Source organism: Perissodus microlepis, chromosome 20 (genome assembly GCF_051167445.1).
Source record: "Perissodus microlepis isolate ML-2025 ecotype Zambia chromosome 20, ASM5116744v1, whole genome shotgun sequence".
NCBI lineage: Eukaryota > Metazoa > Chordata > Actinopteri > Cichliformes > Cichlidae > Perissodus > Perissodus microlepis.
In genome coordinates this window covers 19,063,521-19,083,123 of record NC_140480.1, presented here as the reverse complement: position 1 = coordinate 19,083,123, position 19,603 = coordinate 19,063,521, and the positions used below count along the sequence as shown (strand labels likewise).

Genomic DNA, 19,603 nt, shown 5'->3' with positions numbered 1-19,603 from the left:
TATGTATGTATATATGTATATGTATGTATATATGTATATATATATATATATATATATATATATATATATATATATATATATATATATATATATATATATATATATATATATGTGTGTGTGTGTGTGTGTATATATGTGTATATATATAAAAAAATTTTTTCCAGTTTTTATGACCACAGATTGTAGCTGCTGGCTTTTGAGTTGTGGCTGTTTGACCAAACCTCTGGTACCAGCTTCTTAAAAGTAAATGATAAGATTTAAGCTACAGCTGAGTCAGTTTACCTGAGTTTACATGATTCTTGCATTTTTCAAATAATTCTGGCACTTTAGGTTTTGTTTGTCAGTAATGAGACAGAAGACATTCTTTTGAAAAGGTGTCGAACAGACATTTTTAAGTTCAAATGGGGATGATGGTAGACATTTTATTCATCAGAAAAGCTGTTAGGTATCATGTGCAATGTACGTGTTTCTAATAATTTAATAATAACACTTTCATTATAATAATTTCTAAGGGAAGCATGTAGAATATGGAAAGTACTGGTCCCAACACACAATCCTGCAGAACTCGTGCATGAGGAAAAATCGTCATTCACATAAATGATGTATCAGACAGATGAGATTAGACCAGCACAACTATTTTAATGCCAACAGTTTATTCTAGTGTCTGCACAGAGCTCAGTGTCAGAGGCCATGACAACATCATTAGTAACTTGTAGCTCTGCTGTTTTCTATCTTTACTGAAGCACTTCAGAAACAATTTGCAACTGACAATTTATAACAACTTTAATAAAATAAATAAATCGAAGGTTAGAATTGATTTCAGAATTTTCAAAAATACTTGTATCAAATAAAGGGTTTTAAAAACAAAGCAAACTCAGTTTATGTGTGTACACATTTCTACTTTTAACAAGTTGCAAAAAATGTTTTGTATTTTTCAACTGAGGTTCTTATGTGAGTGTACGTTCATGAACACGTTGTAGCCGAGAGGATGTGAAGCTTTTAGTTTCTGCTGTGTGTGCCTTATAATGAAGAAAGAAGCTAGGGTGATTTCTGATCATGTAAATTTAAAGCAAATGATTTTTTTGTCTTACACTGGGGAGAATAAATCACGAATTATTGTGAGAAAATATTGAAATGTGTTCATTTTTTGTCTCTTCTTTCATCTGGGACCCATCGGACCCAGTGTCGGCTGAATGAAACAGAACTAATAGGTGAACAAACTGCACATAATTTACTGAACAACGATTTGGCAGCGTTGTTAACCCAGGATTATCTACATGTCTAATTTGGCAAAGGTTTTACACTTCCCAATGCAACCCTCCTGATTTACCTGGGCTTGGGACCAACATTAGGAATAAACTGGTTTGGCTGGTTTCCAAGCAGCCTATATCAGCTTCAGGGTCACCTGATCCAACCCCATCTCTAAGTTTTATCGAGAAAAAAAAAGAAAGTGTGAAACTTAATCTGGAGCCTATTCCAACTGTCCCTGGGCAAGAGACAGGTCAGGAGCCCATAACAGGTCTAACACCAAAAGATCTGGAAGACCACAAAAGAAAGTTCTGTGGATGCTAGAATATATTCCTTTGTGTCCAGTTACAAGGAATTGTCTGTCCCAGTGAGCACAGTGGCCTCCAGTTCTCTTCCTGCCTGGCAAATCTGAGCAATCAGGGTAGAGAGGCTGTAGTTAGTGAGGTGACCAAGAACCCGATGGTCACTTCAACAGAGCTTCAGTGCTGCTTTGTGGAGTGAGGAGCATCTTCCAAGACATCCATTTCTGAAGCACTGCAACAATCAGCCCTGTATGGTAGAGCTGCCAGACGAAGCCACTCCTCAGTAAATGATGCATGACATGAGAAATAAAATTCTTTAGTCTGATGAAACAAAGGTTCACCTGTTTGGCTTGAATGCCAATCATGATGTCTGGATGAACCAGGCACGGCTCATCACCTGGTCAGTACCATCCCCACAGTGATGCGGTGGCAGCATCATGTTGTGGGGATGGCTTTGGGGAGAGACTGGAAACTGAGAGACTAGTAATGGTCAAAGGAAAGATGAACATGTACAGTGCATGCTTGTTAATAACCTGCTCCAGAGCAATCTGGACCTCCAACTGGTGCAAAGGTTCATCTCCCAACGGGACAATGACAGTAGGGACACAGAAAGGGACTGAATCAGGACCACTCTTTGAATGTCCTTCAGTGGCCCAGGAAGGGCGGAAACTTGAATCCAATGTAATATCTGTAAACCTTTATAAACAATATTAATGACATAATTTTATAACTAAATCATGAATTGTTTTGATGCAGCCCACCACAGCTGTATTTTAATTTTTGACACATCCTTGGTTTGCTTGAGGTCACATGCAGACGATCAGAGGACAGAGGACACGAGAAGCACATTGTAAAGAAACAATGAATGCAAGTGGTGAACTGAAATGTGACTGAATCAACGGACACCATCAACTTTACAGGTGCCCCTGCTGTCAGCCTCAACCTGAGTCTGTGTGTTTGTAAATTCAAATTCTTGCAAAAGTAATCATCATCTTTCGGCAGACTGATTGTTCCTGTTTTTGTTTTTGATCCAACAAACAAACAAGCTGCTCATCTGATGAAGGCATCCTGTGACCAGTTGATATTGTCTGTGCATCCACCACCAATGAAATCTTTAGTCTGGCAGAGTGGAAGCAGACAAACACTATTCCATAAACATGGAAAAGTGTAGGTCTTCCAACTGATTTAGACGAATGTTGTCATATAGCAATGAAGCATGTCACCTTCATAAGGCAGCTTTTAAGTAATTAAAAGGCTGACACATATGCAGTACATTCTAGAGTCATCTAAGGCAGTGGTCCCCAACCTTCTCTGAGCCATGAGTCGTAAGCTCATGTTCAAAGATGACAGTATGCATAATTGGCCTCCTCTTTCACTCCTCTATCAAACCATCTGTCTTTTCTATTTCTATTTCCTTTGTCCTAGGGTGCAGATGTGCGGCTGAGTCGTGTGCTGTCAATATGGCTCTTCTATGTTGTGCCATGTGTTTATGGTTTAGGTTCTCCAATGTAACGGACTGAGCACTCCTCACTGCTCTGCACAGCATACACAATGTTGTTTAGTTTCTGTTTTGTCCTGGAGATGAACCTCCACAGACCAGTTTTAGTAGTAGTTCTGTGTATCAATACCAAGAAAACATTACGACGGCTTCAGTGCAATAAAAGCACAACAAAAAAAGTCTAAGTACCATCGCTGAAGAGCCTCTTGAGGGTTTCTTATTTCTGTTTTTTGCAGAAAGTGTATTGGATTGTTGTCGTTTCTGCACACTTCCAGGCAATTTCCAGGCCTCCTTGAATTTGGGAGAGGATCAGAAAGCACCAGTCTGTGTTTAACAAATGTTCAGGCAAATAGCCCCATTTTAAGTGAGTGAAGCCACTGCTGTGGTAGCTGCTCGAATATTTGGGCCATCTAAATAAGAACACCTGGCTATCCTGAACTTGCTTCATAGTTCACCTTTCTGAAAACCTTTAAATGTTATTGTGTATGAAGCAATGACATGCTCTGACAGAGTATACTCTTACACATTCCCAGCTGCATCTTGGCTCTGAGCTGGGCTGTTCTGCATCTTTACCTCCGTTTCAGTCAAAGATTACTAAACAAACTAAGGAATAACTGACTCCATGCAGGACGCAGAGGCTTGAATAAAGTGTATTTTACTGAAACAGTAGGCACACGTTTGAAATCTTCACAGTCACCCTCCAGAACAAATGAAATGCTAAACTTAAGGTACAATAAACACTATAAAAAACTAAATGTATTCGTAATCAAACTTTTTTCTACACTGCCTAGGTAACACAGCAGCCCTCCCAACCACAGGGCACAGTGAAGTTTTCAGTGTAAACGTTGGAGCTGACGGCCATTAGGTCAGAAGACAGTTACAAAATATCCATCAATGAAAATTGTCTTGGGACCTGAATTCAGCCGAGAACTATTTAACATGGGGAATCCTGAGCACGTCCTGTTAGTGCAGTAATAGCTGAGCTGCCATTGAGAGCTGTGTATGTATTGGATGAGATGAACTATGAGTCTTTGAGCATGCTGATCTGAGCAAAGATCTTGAGTGCAGGCCCCAGTTTGATGTTCATGGTTCCCATTAGGTGATCCTCCTTCAGCAGCAGCAGGGCCTGCCCGTCGATCTCCTGAGAGCGGAACTCCTCGGCAATTTCCAGGCAGCCTGCAGCAACAGAGCGACAATGGTGAGTTCACAGCTCACATGCAGTCCTTACAGAGAACAGTAAAACAATCTATCGGAAATCTCTTTGCAAGAAAAGGGAAGCACAAAGAGGGCGGAATCAGAACAGGACACTGCTGAAGTCAGGCATCAAAGAAATCACTATGATCGACTGTTGTTGTGTAATAATCAGATAGTGACAACCCTAATCTGCATAGAGGGTTGGGATTTCCATGCTGTTAACACCTGTTTGGTGTTCAGCTTCACTTCTTACAATTTCACTGCTGCCTTTGTTGTGTGGCCAAAGTCGACCAGCCTGATGTCCGTCAGGATCATGTTCGTGACCAGCCTCGAGTTCACGAGTAAAAATCAGTAAAAATCCTGACTACTAAATGTTCTGCAGTCAGCTGTTAGTCAAGTGGCTTTATTGTCATTCCAACCATGTGTAGTGGTGCAGTACACAGTGAGACGAGACAGCGTTCCTCCAAGACCATGGTGCTACATGGTCTACAACAAAGACACAACAGAATGATACAGACACAACAGTGCAATAGAAATGCACAAAAGACTGAGTGTTGTGCAAAAAGTCACTTGGTGTAAGAAGGTGTGTGTCAGCGTGTCGGTCCAGTCACTGAGTGTTCTGGAGTGTGAGGGAAGAAACTGTTTGGCAGTCTGGCAGTGAGGGCCGAATGCTGCGGTATCTCTTGCCAGAAGGCAGCAGGATGATGAGTGTGTGTGAGGGGTGTGTGGGGTCGTCCACGATGCTGGTGGCGTTGCAGATGCAGTGGGTGCGATAAGTGTCTGTGATGGAGGGAACAGAGGCTCCAATGATCTTTTCAATGATCTAGTTAGTGGTACTTGGGAATAACAGCAACCCAGACATGGAGTGGTAGGCCACATAAAATCACAGTCAGCTCCAAACTTCAGGTGGTCTTCAGATTAGATCAAGAAAAGGGTGGAGAGGGGCTCATGGAGCAGTTTTCCACAGCTGAGCAACTGCATCCAAGCCTTGCATCACTAAGCTCAAAGGGGGTGGAGGAAAAAATTGATACAGCATAGCATTACCAAATTTTTCGCAGGCATATTGTATTAATACGGGGAACCCAAATATTGATATTTTATTATTATTTTTTAAAGACAGCAAATATCCCCTGACAGAAGGTAACCTTTCAGCAAATAGTCATAGCCTCACTTGGACAGATTGGTTGCAATCTCAGAGAGATTGTCAAAGCTTTGCTGTCTAATTTATGAAGGCACAGAGTGTCAGAAGTACAGACATTATTGAAATAGGCTGAAGTGCAAATACCTGAATTAAAAAAAATACTGCAGTAAAAGTTGAAGTATTAAATCAATTTTACTCGAGCATAAGTAAACAAGTGAAATGTACTCAAAGTAAGGAAGTAAAGAGTAGCTCCATGAAGGACAATTCTACCAAAGGTAACTAAACCTAGTTTTACATTAGACTACAACGGGAGAATACAAATCTACTTTCTAATTCTAATGAATGCACTAAGCTTAAACGAGTGATGCAGGACACAGGCAGTGAAAGACAGTTTCCAAACATCATTATTTTCTGTTGCTTATATTGTAGAGGGCGACTTTGCCTCCACATCTAAACAGAAAAACGTTTACAGTCGGGGTTTAAGGTGGGATTCAGTAACTCTACATCAGTTGTGATTATTAGTGAACAGGTCAGCTGACCTGCTGCTCTTTGTGGATTTACACAACTGAATTCAACTAAATGTAAGCAGATGTTTGCTGAGCCATCTTTGCTGACTTATCCTACTCTAACAGTACACTGTACACTGTCTTTATACAGTTGGTAGAAATTCAGTGAATGAATCTAAGCGACAGCAGCTCCAGTCCACATTAATCTTTGCTACATTTAATGTAACCCAACACTGACTGTGAGCAAGCTAACCTGTTTAACCTGCACAAAACTACCATGCAACATCAGCATTTGAATAACACAAAGTTACTATACTTAGCTCGTTTTGCAGGGAGTTTCACAATGTGAAAATATACAACTTATCAAAACACATTATATACAGATCCAATATGGGAATAAAAATGAGGACATTACATGTAACCTTTAAATCTGCAGCTCTTACCTTTAACTATAACCTGTTCATCTGTCTTCCTCCATCTCTGACTAAAGTTACACTCTTTTCTCTCCCTGGGAATCCAGCAGCTGGACCTTTAGTTAGCAACACACTGTCACAGACTGCACACACACACACACAGTTTGTGTGTTTGCTGATGTTTGTTCAGCTGACAGAAATGTTGCATTTGAAATGACCTGCTACTTAAAACACTTCAAATGCACATTTACATTACCAGCCTTTATGGATCACAGAAAATGATCCATGTGACAGCTTTACTAGAAATGTGTTAAAATCTATAAGAAACATAGAAAACATGTCAATAAAATGAAACACTGTTGTAAAAAAAGACACGATCATTCATTGTTAACGTGGTGATTCAGCACACAGAATGGTATCATTTTAAATCCAGTTGATCATTTTAACATTGAGTGCACTCTCACTGCTGATTCCTAAGCTGATGGTTAAACATTAGAGCTCTGCAACTTTAATCTTTAAATGGATCCAGTTTAAAGCTTACTGGAAAGCTTTAAACTAATGAACAGGTAATCGTAACATGTGTCCTGTGTTCTTGTGACAATGTGACAGTTTGTGATTCATTCAGTGTTTTTTAGCAAAGCACAGTTTAACAAGCTGCACATATAAAACACATTCAACCAGCAGTAACTCTATAATACGCTTAAAACAAACTGTAAATGTGGCACTTCCAGCCGATTTTAAACTGAAACCTGCTTCTAACGGTTTCAGCTTTTATTCTCTCAGCTGCACACTCAGTGTTGGATTTGAGAGCAAACATTAAATATAAAAATAGAATTCAAACATAATGTATGTATGACTTTGATATACAGTGAAGGTTCTGCCAACATGTCGGGCGTGGTGTCGCAGAATGAAGTTGTGTCTAATCATCGACATTACAGACGTTCATTAGGGAAACAAAGACACCTCCATTAAAAAACAATAAACCCTCCTACTGTGTGTGTACAGAGGTCGGGCAGATTTTCCAGGACAGGTGATGCTACTTTCTGGAGAACTGATTGTTGATCTGGATTTTAACCTGCTTCAGAGCTAGATAGGTTCACAGCACAAGTTACCATGACGACTTACCCTGTTAAGGAGTAAACCACCTTAGTAGTACAGAAAACCCTGGGTTAACCCTTAAGTTACTTGGAAAGCCAAACTTGTGTTTTGCAGTTAAATGCAGCCTTTTGTCTTCCATGGATATTCTCAGCCATCATTGCTGTTTCACTCCCCTTCACACAGACATACAGGTGGTCCTGAATACTCAGTGTCATTACATCAGTGGCTTGATGACCTGAAAACAGCCACTCTCAGGAAGCAGTTATTGTTGGTGGGGACTGTTCTACCACACTGGGCTGGCTGTCACTTCCAGTTAGTAGCACAGGTCATCTACTAACTGGAAGGTTGGTAGTTCGATCACCGCCCTCTTCAGCTTGCCTAATTAGATTAGATACTAATTCCAAGTTGCTCTCTGATGCTTCAGTTAGAGGATGGTGATCGAACTACCAACCTTCCAATTAGAAGTTGACCTGTGCTACTAACTGGAAGTGACACGCGCAGCACGGATAATATCTTGGAGAAGAACACTCAGAATAAGACCTTCGAGCGAAAATTTGATTACACCTTGGAGAAGCTCACTGCAGTCGTGAGTTCTCAGAATCGGCTCTTTGAGCACAAGAATGGACTGATGGTAAATGGACTGATTCTTATATAGCGCTTTTCTACTCTCCCGGAGTACTTAAAGCGCTCTATACAACACACCACATTCACCCAGTCACACCCATTCTCACAAGCACTACCTCTATACTGAGTGCTTTCTAACTACACTCACACACATTCATACTCCGATGGATGCATCGGAAAGCAACTTGGGGTTAGTATCTTGCCCAAGGATACTTGGCATGCAGACTGGAGGAGCCTGGGATCGAACCTCCAACCTTCCAATCAGTAAGTGACCTGCTCTACCTCCTGAGCTACAGCCACCCAGAATGACAACATCACGAAGCATAAGTTTGATAACATCATGGAGAAGCTCACAGCTCTCCAACAGGAGATTGAGAGACCAGTGTCGGACTGTTAGAACAGCTTTGAAATTCACATGAGTTGTTCGCACTAAAGTAAAAACCACCATCACTTCATGCGGCTACCACTTCGGCGCCAGCTGTGATCTCAAGGCTGGAGCTGAACAAAAACACCCTGATAACAGACGGTGCTTAGACTGTTCCTCCCCTATGCAAGGCCACCTGAGTTGGCTGGAAGACTGTTTACTTAGCCTGGCAGGGCGAAGGACACCGTCTCAGCTGAACTCTGGACACACACACACACACATACACATACACTGATACACACTCATCCCCCCTCCCTTTCCAAACGCCTTCGATGCTTGTCCCCTCCCGGGGAAGATGGCGATCAACTGGACCAGCGCAGACATGCTGCAGGACCGGATGCGCTGTTTACACCGGCTCTCTATTACCCTTTGCCCGCCCCTGTTGCTTGTCTTGTGTTTCTATGGTGTATTGATAGTCATGTGCTTTTTGTATGCGCTGAGGTGTTTTGTTTTTTTTCTGTTCTCAAACTGGTCTCCCAGTTGGAGCTCAGTCTGGGGGGAGTTCTTTTTTCTCCTCGTCTTTCCTCATGTTGTGTATTTTCCATTGTTATACCTCTCTGACCTGTCTTCCCCATGTGATGTTTGTGTAATGTATGTATGGTCAGAAGGGTAAGATAGCGCTGGCACGGCTGGCAGCCTTAACCCAATTTCCCTTGGGCTGAATAAAGTATGATCAATCAATCAATCAATCAATCAATCAATCAATCAATCAATTGATGATGAGGCTTCAGCAAACCACAGGATCAGCCGAGTCAGGATCAATTTAATCTGCGTCAGATCTTTGCTGGATTTTTTAAATTTGGTCAGCTGCTCTAGACAGCTTGTTCTGTCCTCCATTTGTCCAGATATCTCGAGTTTTTAAAGAACATACCCAACACACCATCCCAAAGGCTCTTTGGTAATACCTTGGTGGTGTAAAAATATTATTTTATGCCTGACAAACTGTATCATCTTTGGCATTTTTATATATTTCACTGGAAAAACAAACTTGCTGGCAGCTGCCAGTGCAACCCCTTAGCTCCTTGTAGATACACATCTGGTATCAGTTTTAAAATCCGAGGTGACTTTGTTGTTGAGTTACTGCATTCAGAAGGTTACAGAAACTTGACCACTAACCTTGAGGTCGAGGTCACTGAGATTTGAACTCGTCAAAGATATTTAGGAGATAGACCTATCCTACGTCATGTCCAGTTACTGCATTCACAAGATTTTTAGAAAACGCGACTTCTCACCTCTGAAACAGAATCAGAAAACTTTATTAATCCCTGAGGAAGTATTCTGATTCTGACGCTGAGTCCAAGATGACTGACACTGGAACTTGTCTGAGAGCAGATAGTAGATACACCGATGGTATCAGTTTGAAACCCCTAAGTGGCTTCCTCTCAGGGTTAGAACATTCACAAGATTTTCACAAAACTTCAGGTCACTGAGATTTAGACTGGTTGAGATTTTTAGTTGTCATCGATTGAGTTAAGTGCCTTTAACGATTCGTAGATTAATGTTCAGTTTAAGTTATTACAAGTTTGTCTGTCTCCATAGAAACAAATTATGAATAAATGAGAAGAGCCTCTGTAGAGTTGTGCACACTTGACTCTTTCTGCACTGTAAAGAAGGAAAAATGCACAGCTGGATATGAACGCAGGCGTTACCAGATTGAGCACCCACCTGGCAGAGACGAGATGAACTCGTAAACGTCCTCTATGTTCCACTGCCCCGGATCACTGGGCAGGAAGCCATGGTGCAGCAGTGGCAGCTCAGAGCCTTGTGTCACAGGCAGGCGCTGGGGAACTGACACGGGGGATGGGGGTCTTTTGTAGAGGGACAAATCTGAACACTGATTTGAATCCTCCTGTGCAGGGTGGACTGAGTGAGCAGTAGGCAGAGCAGCAGCAGGCTTCTGAACACAGGGAGCAGTCTGAGGGAGTCCGAGAGAAAAATGGGACTATATTGAGGTTTTTCTCTCATTTATAGATGTAATACATCAGTCTCATTTTAAAAAAAAAAGAAAAGAGAAAAGACAGACAGACAGACAGACATACATACATACATACGATACCTAACAGCTTTTCTGATGAATAAAATGTCTACCATCATCCCCATTTGAACTTAAAAATGTCTGTTCGACACCTTTTCAAAAGAATGTCTTCTGTCTCATTACTGACAAACAAAACCTAAAGTGCCAGAATTATTTGAAAAATGCAAGAATCATGTAAACTCAGGTAAACTGACTCAGCTGTAGCTTAAATCTTATCATTTACTTTTAAGAAGCTGGTACCAGAGGTTTGGTCAAACAGCCACAACTCAAAAGCCAGCAGCTACAATCTGTGGTCATAAAAACTGGAAAAAAATAAATAAATAAATAAATAAATTATATATATATATATATATATATATATATATATATATATATATATATATATATATGACTATATAACCATATTCAAAAGTTTGGTACCCATTTTTTTACCAGCAGAATCCAGAATTCTTCTTAGCCTCATGTTTATTTATATTTTGGTTGTTTGTGTTTTGATCACCCTTGTTAGTGGTAGGGTCCATGCTGATGACACTGGGAAGGCACAAGAATGTGGACTAAGAGCCAGTCTGGACCTCCAGGATGGCGGCAACATGGCAACCTTCAAACATTTCAGTTCTTCATCCTTCAGAAACTGCAGGAAGCACAAGGCCACTGAAGGACTCGTGCCCTCAGGCCATCCTGATAAAGCTCGTTTCTGATTGTTTGGTCAGAGATATCCACTCTCTGGTTTGGGCAGTGCTTATCCTGTTCCTTCTTACACAAAGGAGCAGATACCAGTCCTGCTGACAGCTTAAAGAGCTTCTATGGCCGTGTTCAGCTCTGCTAGAGTACTGAAACCTCCTCTATGCTGTTGAGACTGTACTGAGAGACACAGCAAACCCACACACACTCTGCACTTCTATGTAACATTTACAGTCTGATGGATGCACTGGGAGTAACTTGGGTTCAGCATCTTACTAACGTTACAATGTTAGCCACATGCAGACTGGAGCAGCCGGGGTTCAAAGCACCAACCACCACCATCTTTGCAAACCACTCTCAGTTATCCTTCACTTCATTAGGGTAAATAGTCCTGACTGTCTCACCTTCTTTTTAGAGTCTATGATGGTGTTTTTGTGGTTTCCATTCACAGCTTTTTGCTTCTTCATGTTCTCCAGGGTGGTTTTGCGGTTCGGGAACAGACCCATTCGCTTTGTGCATCCCACATTGTAACTACAAGGATAGCAAACAAGGCAAGTTCAAAATCTGTGCATCATTCACAAGTCTGAACTAGATGTTTACGTCTGGTGTGTTGTGAATTAAGTTATTCCTTTGTCATTCTCAGTAGAAGTGTTCTTTGTATTCAGTTCCATTTTATTTCTATAGCGCCAGTTCACAACAGTAGTCACCTCAAGATGCTTTATATTCTAAGGTAAAGACCCTAAAATATTTTAAAATAGCTGGAACTATAGCACACAGCAAGTCACTGCACACGGGAGAGAAACATGTGACACTGAGGTCACAGGCAAAGACTGGACCAAACACTCAAGTAGCTTCCTCAGTCATATTCTCCTAAATGTTGACTAATGATGTATCAGCTCGGAGACAATATTAAGGCAGTGAACCACAGTGAACTGTGAAAATGAAGACAATGATCTTACCGTTTAGCGCACACCGTAGAACAGAACCTCTTAGATCTTTTGAAGATGTAGGCAAAATCCACCCTGCCGCATAATTCACAGGTCAGCATGGGCTCCTGTTGGCCCTTTACCTCTGAGGGAACAGTCAACACAATCTTTGTGATCATCACGCTGAAACTGTTGAACATCCAGTAAAAAGAACTGCATCCAGCAGCACCAACACCAAAGCTGTTAACCAAAACAAGGGGCTAACACAACTCTAGAGTTCTACACAACTCCCTTTATGCCCAGTATTCCTGACTGCTTTCTTACACAAAATAAATGCTGAATGAAATTTAATGGCACTTTTTTAGTCTCACTGAGCAGCCAAAACACGTTTATATGTGCAGCTGAGATCACTTTGCTACTTTCAAAACCCTTCGACCAATCCCTGTGGTAGTGACAGATCAGACTGGACTTGGTTTCACTTGTACGATATGAAATTAAATTAACAAACTGTTCCAACTTAGGGAGCTTTTGATGATACCGTCCTTCCATGAAAATGCATATGGCATCATTCTGTAAAACGTTCCTGTTCAGAGCCCATTCAAAAGTGATGCAAAACAAGCGTCCCTGCTTGCTCTTATGCTTTTAAGCATCTTCAACATGATGCTGTCCTACACCTTCTACCTCTACATGCACCCTCAGAAAAGAAATGCTGGAAATCTCCTCAATCTTGCATATAACTGAGCAAGGATGAAGGTGTGGACGTTACTGACTACAGCTTACTGTGTATTCTGAAGCTCTGCAGTCAATCAAATCTTTGTCACAAACCCAGCTGGTGAAGAAGTGTTGGGCGTGTTGGACGGGTCAAATATGCTGAGGCACAGTAATGATTTTCATTTATACATTTATTACAAAGGGCCATCCAAAACCCTACTGACAGTTGGAAAACAGTGGGACACAAATTGATGTTGGTACAATCTACAGTCAGGGAAAAAATTATTTGAACACCAGCTGATTTTGTAAGTTTGCCCACTAAATAAAGAAATCTACCTCTAGTCTACAATTTCAGTTGATTTGAACAGTGAGAGACAGAACAATAACTAAAAAAATTCAGAAAAATGCATTTCTAAAAAGTTATAAATTAATTTTATAGCTTGTCTTAGTAAAGTGTCGGGCCACCAAGAGCCACAAAAACAGCTTCATAGTCCTGGGCACTGATTTTGAAAGTCTACAAGGAATCTGAGGAATAAAGACAACCACTCAGTACAGCTTTGGACTGATTTACAGGGACAAGCGTGCCCAAACCAAGCCCATATTCTGAGAAAGAGAAACGTTTAAATTTGACAAACCCTTTGTTGACAGGCTGTCCATCTTTGAATCTGGTGTATATCTTCTTAGATTCTCTATTGAGAAAGATGGACGTTCCACCTGCAGACACAAAAACGTATCAGTGCACTCATGCTTATTAAATACTGTTGGATGAAATCATTCATAAGCATGTACATGAATGAAACTTTCTTAATAGTATGACCTATAATCACTCTTGTCCTAGTGGGAAATAAAAGGCCTTGTGTCTCTCTTAAATCTTACAGCGATCAGCTGGTGGGTTATGGAGGCAGAACTGACGTCATCCTAGAACTATTTAGGAATAATTCTATAATTAGCAAAAATAAAAGCTTTTTAAGAAGACTGTGGTTAAAAACATGACTTAAAAGCCTGTTATACATAGTCTTTTAATAAAGATAAACAGCTCATAGTTAATATTGATGCTGAGGCTTCTTCCAACGGTCTTGTTAGGAAACGGTTTAACAAACATGTCGTTGGCTTGAATTATAGAATTACAGAAATCTGCTTAGACAGAGCAACAGAAGAAGGAAGTAATCTAAATAAATAAAAGCACTTATTAAAGTTGCTGTGAGAGTAAGATCTTATTTGTGTTGGCAAAAAATAAATAAAACAAAACAAAAATATTTTTCTCCTATTCAGCCTATCCCAGCTTCCATGTGGCAAAACACAGGGTACCGCCTACACAGGTCATGTTGCAGGTTAACACAGAGAGACAGACATTAGTTTGCACTTACATTCATACCTATCGGCAATTTAGAATCATCACTTTAACCTAATCCCACCAACTACATGTCTCTGGATTGTGGGAGGAAGAACGAGTACCAGAGTACCTGCAGGGAACCCCATGCAGACAAGGGGAGAACATGCAAACTCCCCACAGAAAGGCCCCAGATAGCTGATTCGAACCCAGGACCTTCATGGTTTCTCTGTGTCGCTCACATTGCTTATACTAATTAACAATTTAGATGGTAAGAAACCAAACAAAAAACAGTGAAAATTTCAGGCTTTTTATCTTTAGTGTTTTTTGAGTAGTTTTTTATGGTTGGGAAAAATATCAAGCCTCTGAGGAGGAGTTAAAGTGACTGAATCAAACCCAGAATTTTAACTGGTATTTTTGCATTGTGTTATACACCAGGAGGCGTTGTGCAAATAGGTGTTTAAAATGAACCATGCTGTTGATGTTGTAACAAAGGCACTGATTTACATGCAGTTTGTTGTACTTTTGGAGGAGCATGAAACTGAACATGGTGATACAGGCTACCACTTAGCAGTCAGGTGGCTCAGCCCAGGCAAAGTGCTCAAAGAGCACAAATTTCAGCATTTTCCCCTCAGTCACTAAACCTTACTTCACTTGTTCAGCCCAAACAGACTTTGTATAAAGTTAAGGCCTTGAACTTTTGCACACACATGCACAGTGTGCTCATGTTTGGTTTTTGAAATGCTGATAAAACTTTAGCATTTTTACCCTGCCTACATCACTTTAAATTACCTCACTGTAATTTGATGTGATGTAGGCATCAAATTACAGTGTGTGCACGTGCACACACACACACACACACACACACACACACACACACACACACACACACACACACACGCACACACACACGCACACACACACAGCATTCTCCAAAACAGTAATAAGGCAGAAACTTAAGACACTGGGCAGGGGCGTGCACAATCCTCATCTTGTTAATGTGACATTACTCATTCAGACCAATGAATGTAGAAAACACCTGGAGCCATCTCTACTGCCCCCTGGTGTCTATCTGCAGCACAGGCCATAAAGCAGATGGGACTGTGGTAAAACTAAACAAAAACACATTTTCTCAGATAAGTTTTACCCAAAGATGGTTTCAGCTGTTATTGGTCGTTCTCATTACGTGTTTGAGGGCTACCCTCTCCCATAAGTTTGATTCTAACTTCTAACTTGATGCTGTTACACCGAGGTCCAAAAGTCATCGCGCTGCCCAGTCACCAACATTACTGTTACATTACAGGCTGAACTGTTCTCCTTTTCCTCTGCAGAGCTGTTAAATAAATATTTGTAAACAGCTGCATGTTTCTGTCTCCACATCTTTTAGGGATAAACTTCACATTTGACAGTTTGTGATGATTATTTTGTCTCTAGAGTAACAGATGCTGACCTAGGATTCCTCACCCTGCCCAGTGACAACAGATAAATATTCTTATATGTCCACTCTTAATGGTAACTACCCACATTACATTGGACTAAACTTCAAAAAGTCAAAGAGATTAAACATCCATGTAACTGGAGTCATTACATAGGAGCATAAACAGTGTTTAGGAAAGCTGCTGATCTCAGACCTGCACAGTTTCTGCTTTAAACACTGAATATATTCAACTGCATAAAGAGAACATGAGATTTTCTTTGACAGCATTAAATAAAACCTGATGAAAGTCAAAGGTCTTCACTTATTCACTTTAATAAGGAATTCTTTCACATTGTGTTTTGCTAATAGAGTCTTATTTGCCATAAAGTCATTCAAAGCCATTCATTCCAGAGTAACCAGAGAGGATAATACACAGTCCAAAACTTTAAGACCACTTGAAAAATGGCAAAAATCATATTTTGCTTCAACATGGAACACAAAACCTTTTTTGAGCATTAAATTTATTGAAAACAACGCTTAAACTGAAACAGGCTGTTCTAGCAGGCTGATCCCTGCGATAAGCTTCAGTCCTGATGTTTCTGAAATGATGTCTCTCAGTGAGTCAACAGAACATCTGGCACAGGACAGCTGTGGTGACAGAAAGGAAACAAGCTTCTCCAAACCTCTGGACACCCAGCTTGGTCTCCCTCACTATCTGTTCATAATAATGTGGACTCTGTTATTACATGAAAAGGACAAATTAAACTTCTATCAAACCCTCTGCTGCATTTTTAGATCTAACATTTTATTTAATGTTTCCATGTCAGCAGAGTGCTCTGTGAGTGGATCTAAGACTGTTTAAATCTGCAGTTCTATATCATCCTCAGTCTTATGTTAAAATCTCAAAGAATGACTTTTAATGTCCAGATAATTCTAAAAGCAACTCTGCTGACGTCACCTCTGTTTAAAATAAGACAACACAAACTAAGGAGTAATAAATCCTTCAAAAATGTGTGTAGCACTGCTAACTAGCCAGTAACAAGTCTTTAACACACTGCATATGCTAACAGCTAATCTAGCAAACAAATCACCACCAGGAGCTACAGAGTGATGTCAGGTGTTGTGTACAACTATAAGACGTTAAGATGTGAGTCTTTTGAATCATAGTGACGTGATTGTATTTACCTTAATTTAACAAGCTGTCAGTAACGGTAAACCCATCAGCAGATACCCTCAAACTGGAGCTGCTGGGCTACCTTAAAAGAGCAGAGGGGCATGTTCGTGGTCACGTCCAGTCGGTGTGGGCGGGAGTTCGACGCAGTGACTGCACCTCAAGTCAGTACTGCGCAGACACTGGCTCCAAAAGTGCAACGTAACAGCTCCCACAGACGGGAAAGTCTGGTTTCACATTTGCACAATGGGAGGACGTGGAGCCACACGCTCCAGCTTTCTACAGCGAGTTTGTAAAACCATCAGCACAGATCGTCAGAACCAGAGTAGCCACGTTATGTGAAAAGACGGTCACTGGACCATCCTTTATGAAATAGGGGGAGACGCCATCCCATAATTCATGACGACAGACTATCAGACCATTCGTGAAAACAACTGCCATAATAAACAAAGTGGAGCAGATCATGTAGTTTTGCATTTGATGCCATAACCTCCTGATCATTCTTAAGTTTTTAACCACAACCACAGCTGAACTGTGAACACCACAACTCTGGAATATAAACTACTTCTTGTTGAGTTGTTTCTGCATGAAGAACGCAGAACGCTACACAAGCTCAAGATTATGGACTATGTTAAATTATAAAAATGTGTTTAAGGTCATCAGTGGTCATTAGTAACTGCAGTCTTTGGGATCATCATGAATTAATTTTTTCTTCAGGGCAGCTGAGATAAGTGATGGATGAAGAATTTTACTGCAGTCATGGAAATCCTAACCAGTGAGGCGTAGAGCAGGTACACAGCACGTAAATATAAGAAAATAAGATGCTTTTATTTTTTTATACATTATTGGACAGATTTACTAAGTGAGGCCAATTATTATAATGTCATAATGCACTATAATCTATATAGAAACATGAAGTCAGTTCTGCCAAGAAAATTTCAATTAGTGGCTCAAAAATCCCAAAGAGGGAGGATGAGGAGCACTCAGGCCTGCAAACAAAAAATAATTCGGTGTAAGGTGAAGTTTCACGCAAGTGTTTCTCTTTGAAAATGGTGAAAAGAGACGAGGATGAAAGAAAATCAATATTGTTTTTCTATAAGAAGTCTTTTGATAGAAAGAGCCAAACACTGTGCAAAGGGTTCTGAGGATTAGGACTCAGACTGTTAGAAACCTGAAGTCTGAGAGGAACAGCTGACAAACACAACACAAAACATTATATTCTGTCAGATATATCAAATCTAATCTTCTGTTGTCACTTTCAGGCTGTGTATTCATGCACTCAACAAACATTTGCATTAACAGAAACATACATAGCTCCGGTACTCACAGGGAAAGGCTCTGCACCCTCTTGGATAACGAAGCCTTCTATGAGATGGGTGAGGATGTGAGACTTGACTATGGCCTGGGCAGGTTTACTCTCTCCATTGTTTTGGGTGCTGTTAGTGTTCCCATTCCCAGAGGTCATGACTGGAGCACAGGGCACCCCTCACCTGTCAACAGGAGCAACATGACAAACTCAACAAGTGCTCGCCATGTGGACGAAGTCTCACATTATTTGGAAGAGACAATTAAATGTTACTCAGTGTCTCTGGCAAAGCTCACCGCGTTGATATAACACTGATTATGAAAAGTGTTAGTTTTAATCTTTCAGCAACACTTTTGGATCCTGAATCCCTTACAGCAGCTGTTTTTTCAGTCATGTAAACTTTGGTTCTTTTGCCAACTTCTTGCACTAATCTGAGTTTTAACTCATGCTGATATAAAGACGGGATCCACTGTGTCCCGGTCCGATTTGAGCGTATATATGTGCCTTAACTGAATCTGAATTTCCAGATTTAAGAATGGCGTGAGTCACTCTTACAAAGGGGGACCTCAGTTAGGCTACGTGCGCGGTTGCTGTGGAAACCCACGATTTAATAAGCACCAAAAAAAATGAAAGAAAGAACCGTGGAATCAAGCTGCCATATATATGCATGTGATCTGGATAACGTTAACACTATAGGTTGTGTGACTTTGAACAGCAAGAACGCAGAGTGTTAGTTTTCCAAACTCGCTAACGAAAACAAAACAAGGAGTTTGGCTCAAATTTAAACCGCACACATTACATTTAAGCGAAAGACCCGTGTGAACCAAATATACCTGTAAATACTATTATATATACATATATATATATGCAGTGTTGCGTAAACTTACAGCTAGCTTTCAATCAAATCAGTTTAGCCAGGCGGACACTTGGACCTGCTGGTTGCGTAATGGATAAAATTAGCGCATTCAAACGCACCTTTTCTTCTCCTTAAAAAAAGACATTAAAGATGAGTTCACTTACTTTTACGGTTCGAGACCGCCTCTGGATCGGAGGGATACCAGCCGTCCCAGTAACAATAGTAGAGGGAAGAAAAGCTCTTTGTTCAACGGCTCCAAACAACGCTTTCATATACTGATTACACTCCCTGCGTGAAAACGACAAGGAGTCCGACCCGGGAATCTTTACCGGGCAGCGGGCCCACCGCGTTACACGAGGACGCGGAAAGTTAGCGACCCTACCATAACCGCACTATGTTTCACCATTCTCCTTCTTTCTGCACACAATACTATACACTTGGACGTGTGTGTTCATTTCTCAAGCCAAATAAAGTTACATAAAGCACTTCCGGCAAGCGCTTTCAAAATTAAAAGCCACAACCAAGAGGAAAAAGAGCTGTGCAAATATGTGCGCTTCGATTCCTGAATCTAAACTCAAATTTCCAGATATCTCTTCGGAAAACATGAACTTCTTTCTTTACATCTAATCGAAATAAATGTTTTCGAGTGAGATGACAAATATATATATATTTTTTAAATGTATAAAATGCAGTGAAACCACTGCAAAACACAAAAGTCTGGG

The 19,603-nt window shown here is 40.7% G+C and overlaps 1 protein-coding gene across 2 annotated transcripts; it reads right to left on the bottom strand.

Annotated features, from left to right (window-relative positions):
* Window positions 1–634: 634 nt before the first annotated feature.
* phc2a (polyhomeotic homolog 2a (Drosophila)) lies at window positions 635–19,348 on the bottom strand. 2 transcript variants are annotated; one of them, XM_084917587.1, is made up of 7 exons: window positions 19,046–19,348; window positions 18,047–18,209; window positions 13,437–13,515; window positions 12,124–12,235; window positions 11,569–11,695; window positions 10,114–10,363; window positions 635–4,224 (listed from the first exon to the last, which is right to left on the bottom strand). In XM_084917587.1, the coding sequence occupies exons 2-7, from the start codon at window positions 18,182–18,184 to the stop codon at window positions 4,070–4,072; spliced, it is 861 nt and encodes a 286-aa protein (XP_084773713.1). In that variant the 5' UTR covers window positions 18,185–18,209; window positions 19,046–19,348; the 3' UTR covers window positions 635–4,069. The 2 variants fall into 2 exon arrangements, with proteins under 2 accessions (XP_084773713.1, XP_084773714.1); XM_084917588.1 differs by lacking the exon at window positions 19,046–19,348 and adding an exon at window positions 18,913–18,985.
* Between the last annotated feature and the right edge of the window lie 255 nt (window positions 19,349–19,603).

Bases quoted from the DNA above. Each gene is read 5' to 3' on its own strand.
- phc2a (XM_084917587.1), bottom strand. From the start codon at position 18,184: ATGACCTCTGGGAATGGGAACACTAACAGCACCCAAAACAATGGAGAG. The intron at 12,236-13,436 runs GTTTGTCAAATT...CTGTTCCCTCAG, and splicing joins GGACAGCCTGTCAACAAAGG to AGGTAAAGGGCCAACAGGAG. The intron at 11,696-12,123 runs GTAAGATCATTG...CTATCCTTGTAG, and splicing joins TCTACGGTGTGCGCTAAACG to TTACAATGTGGGATGCACAA.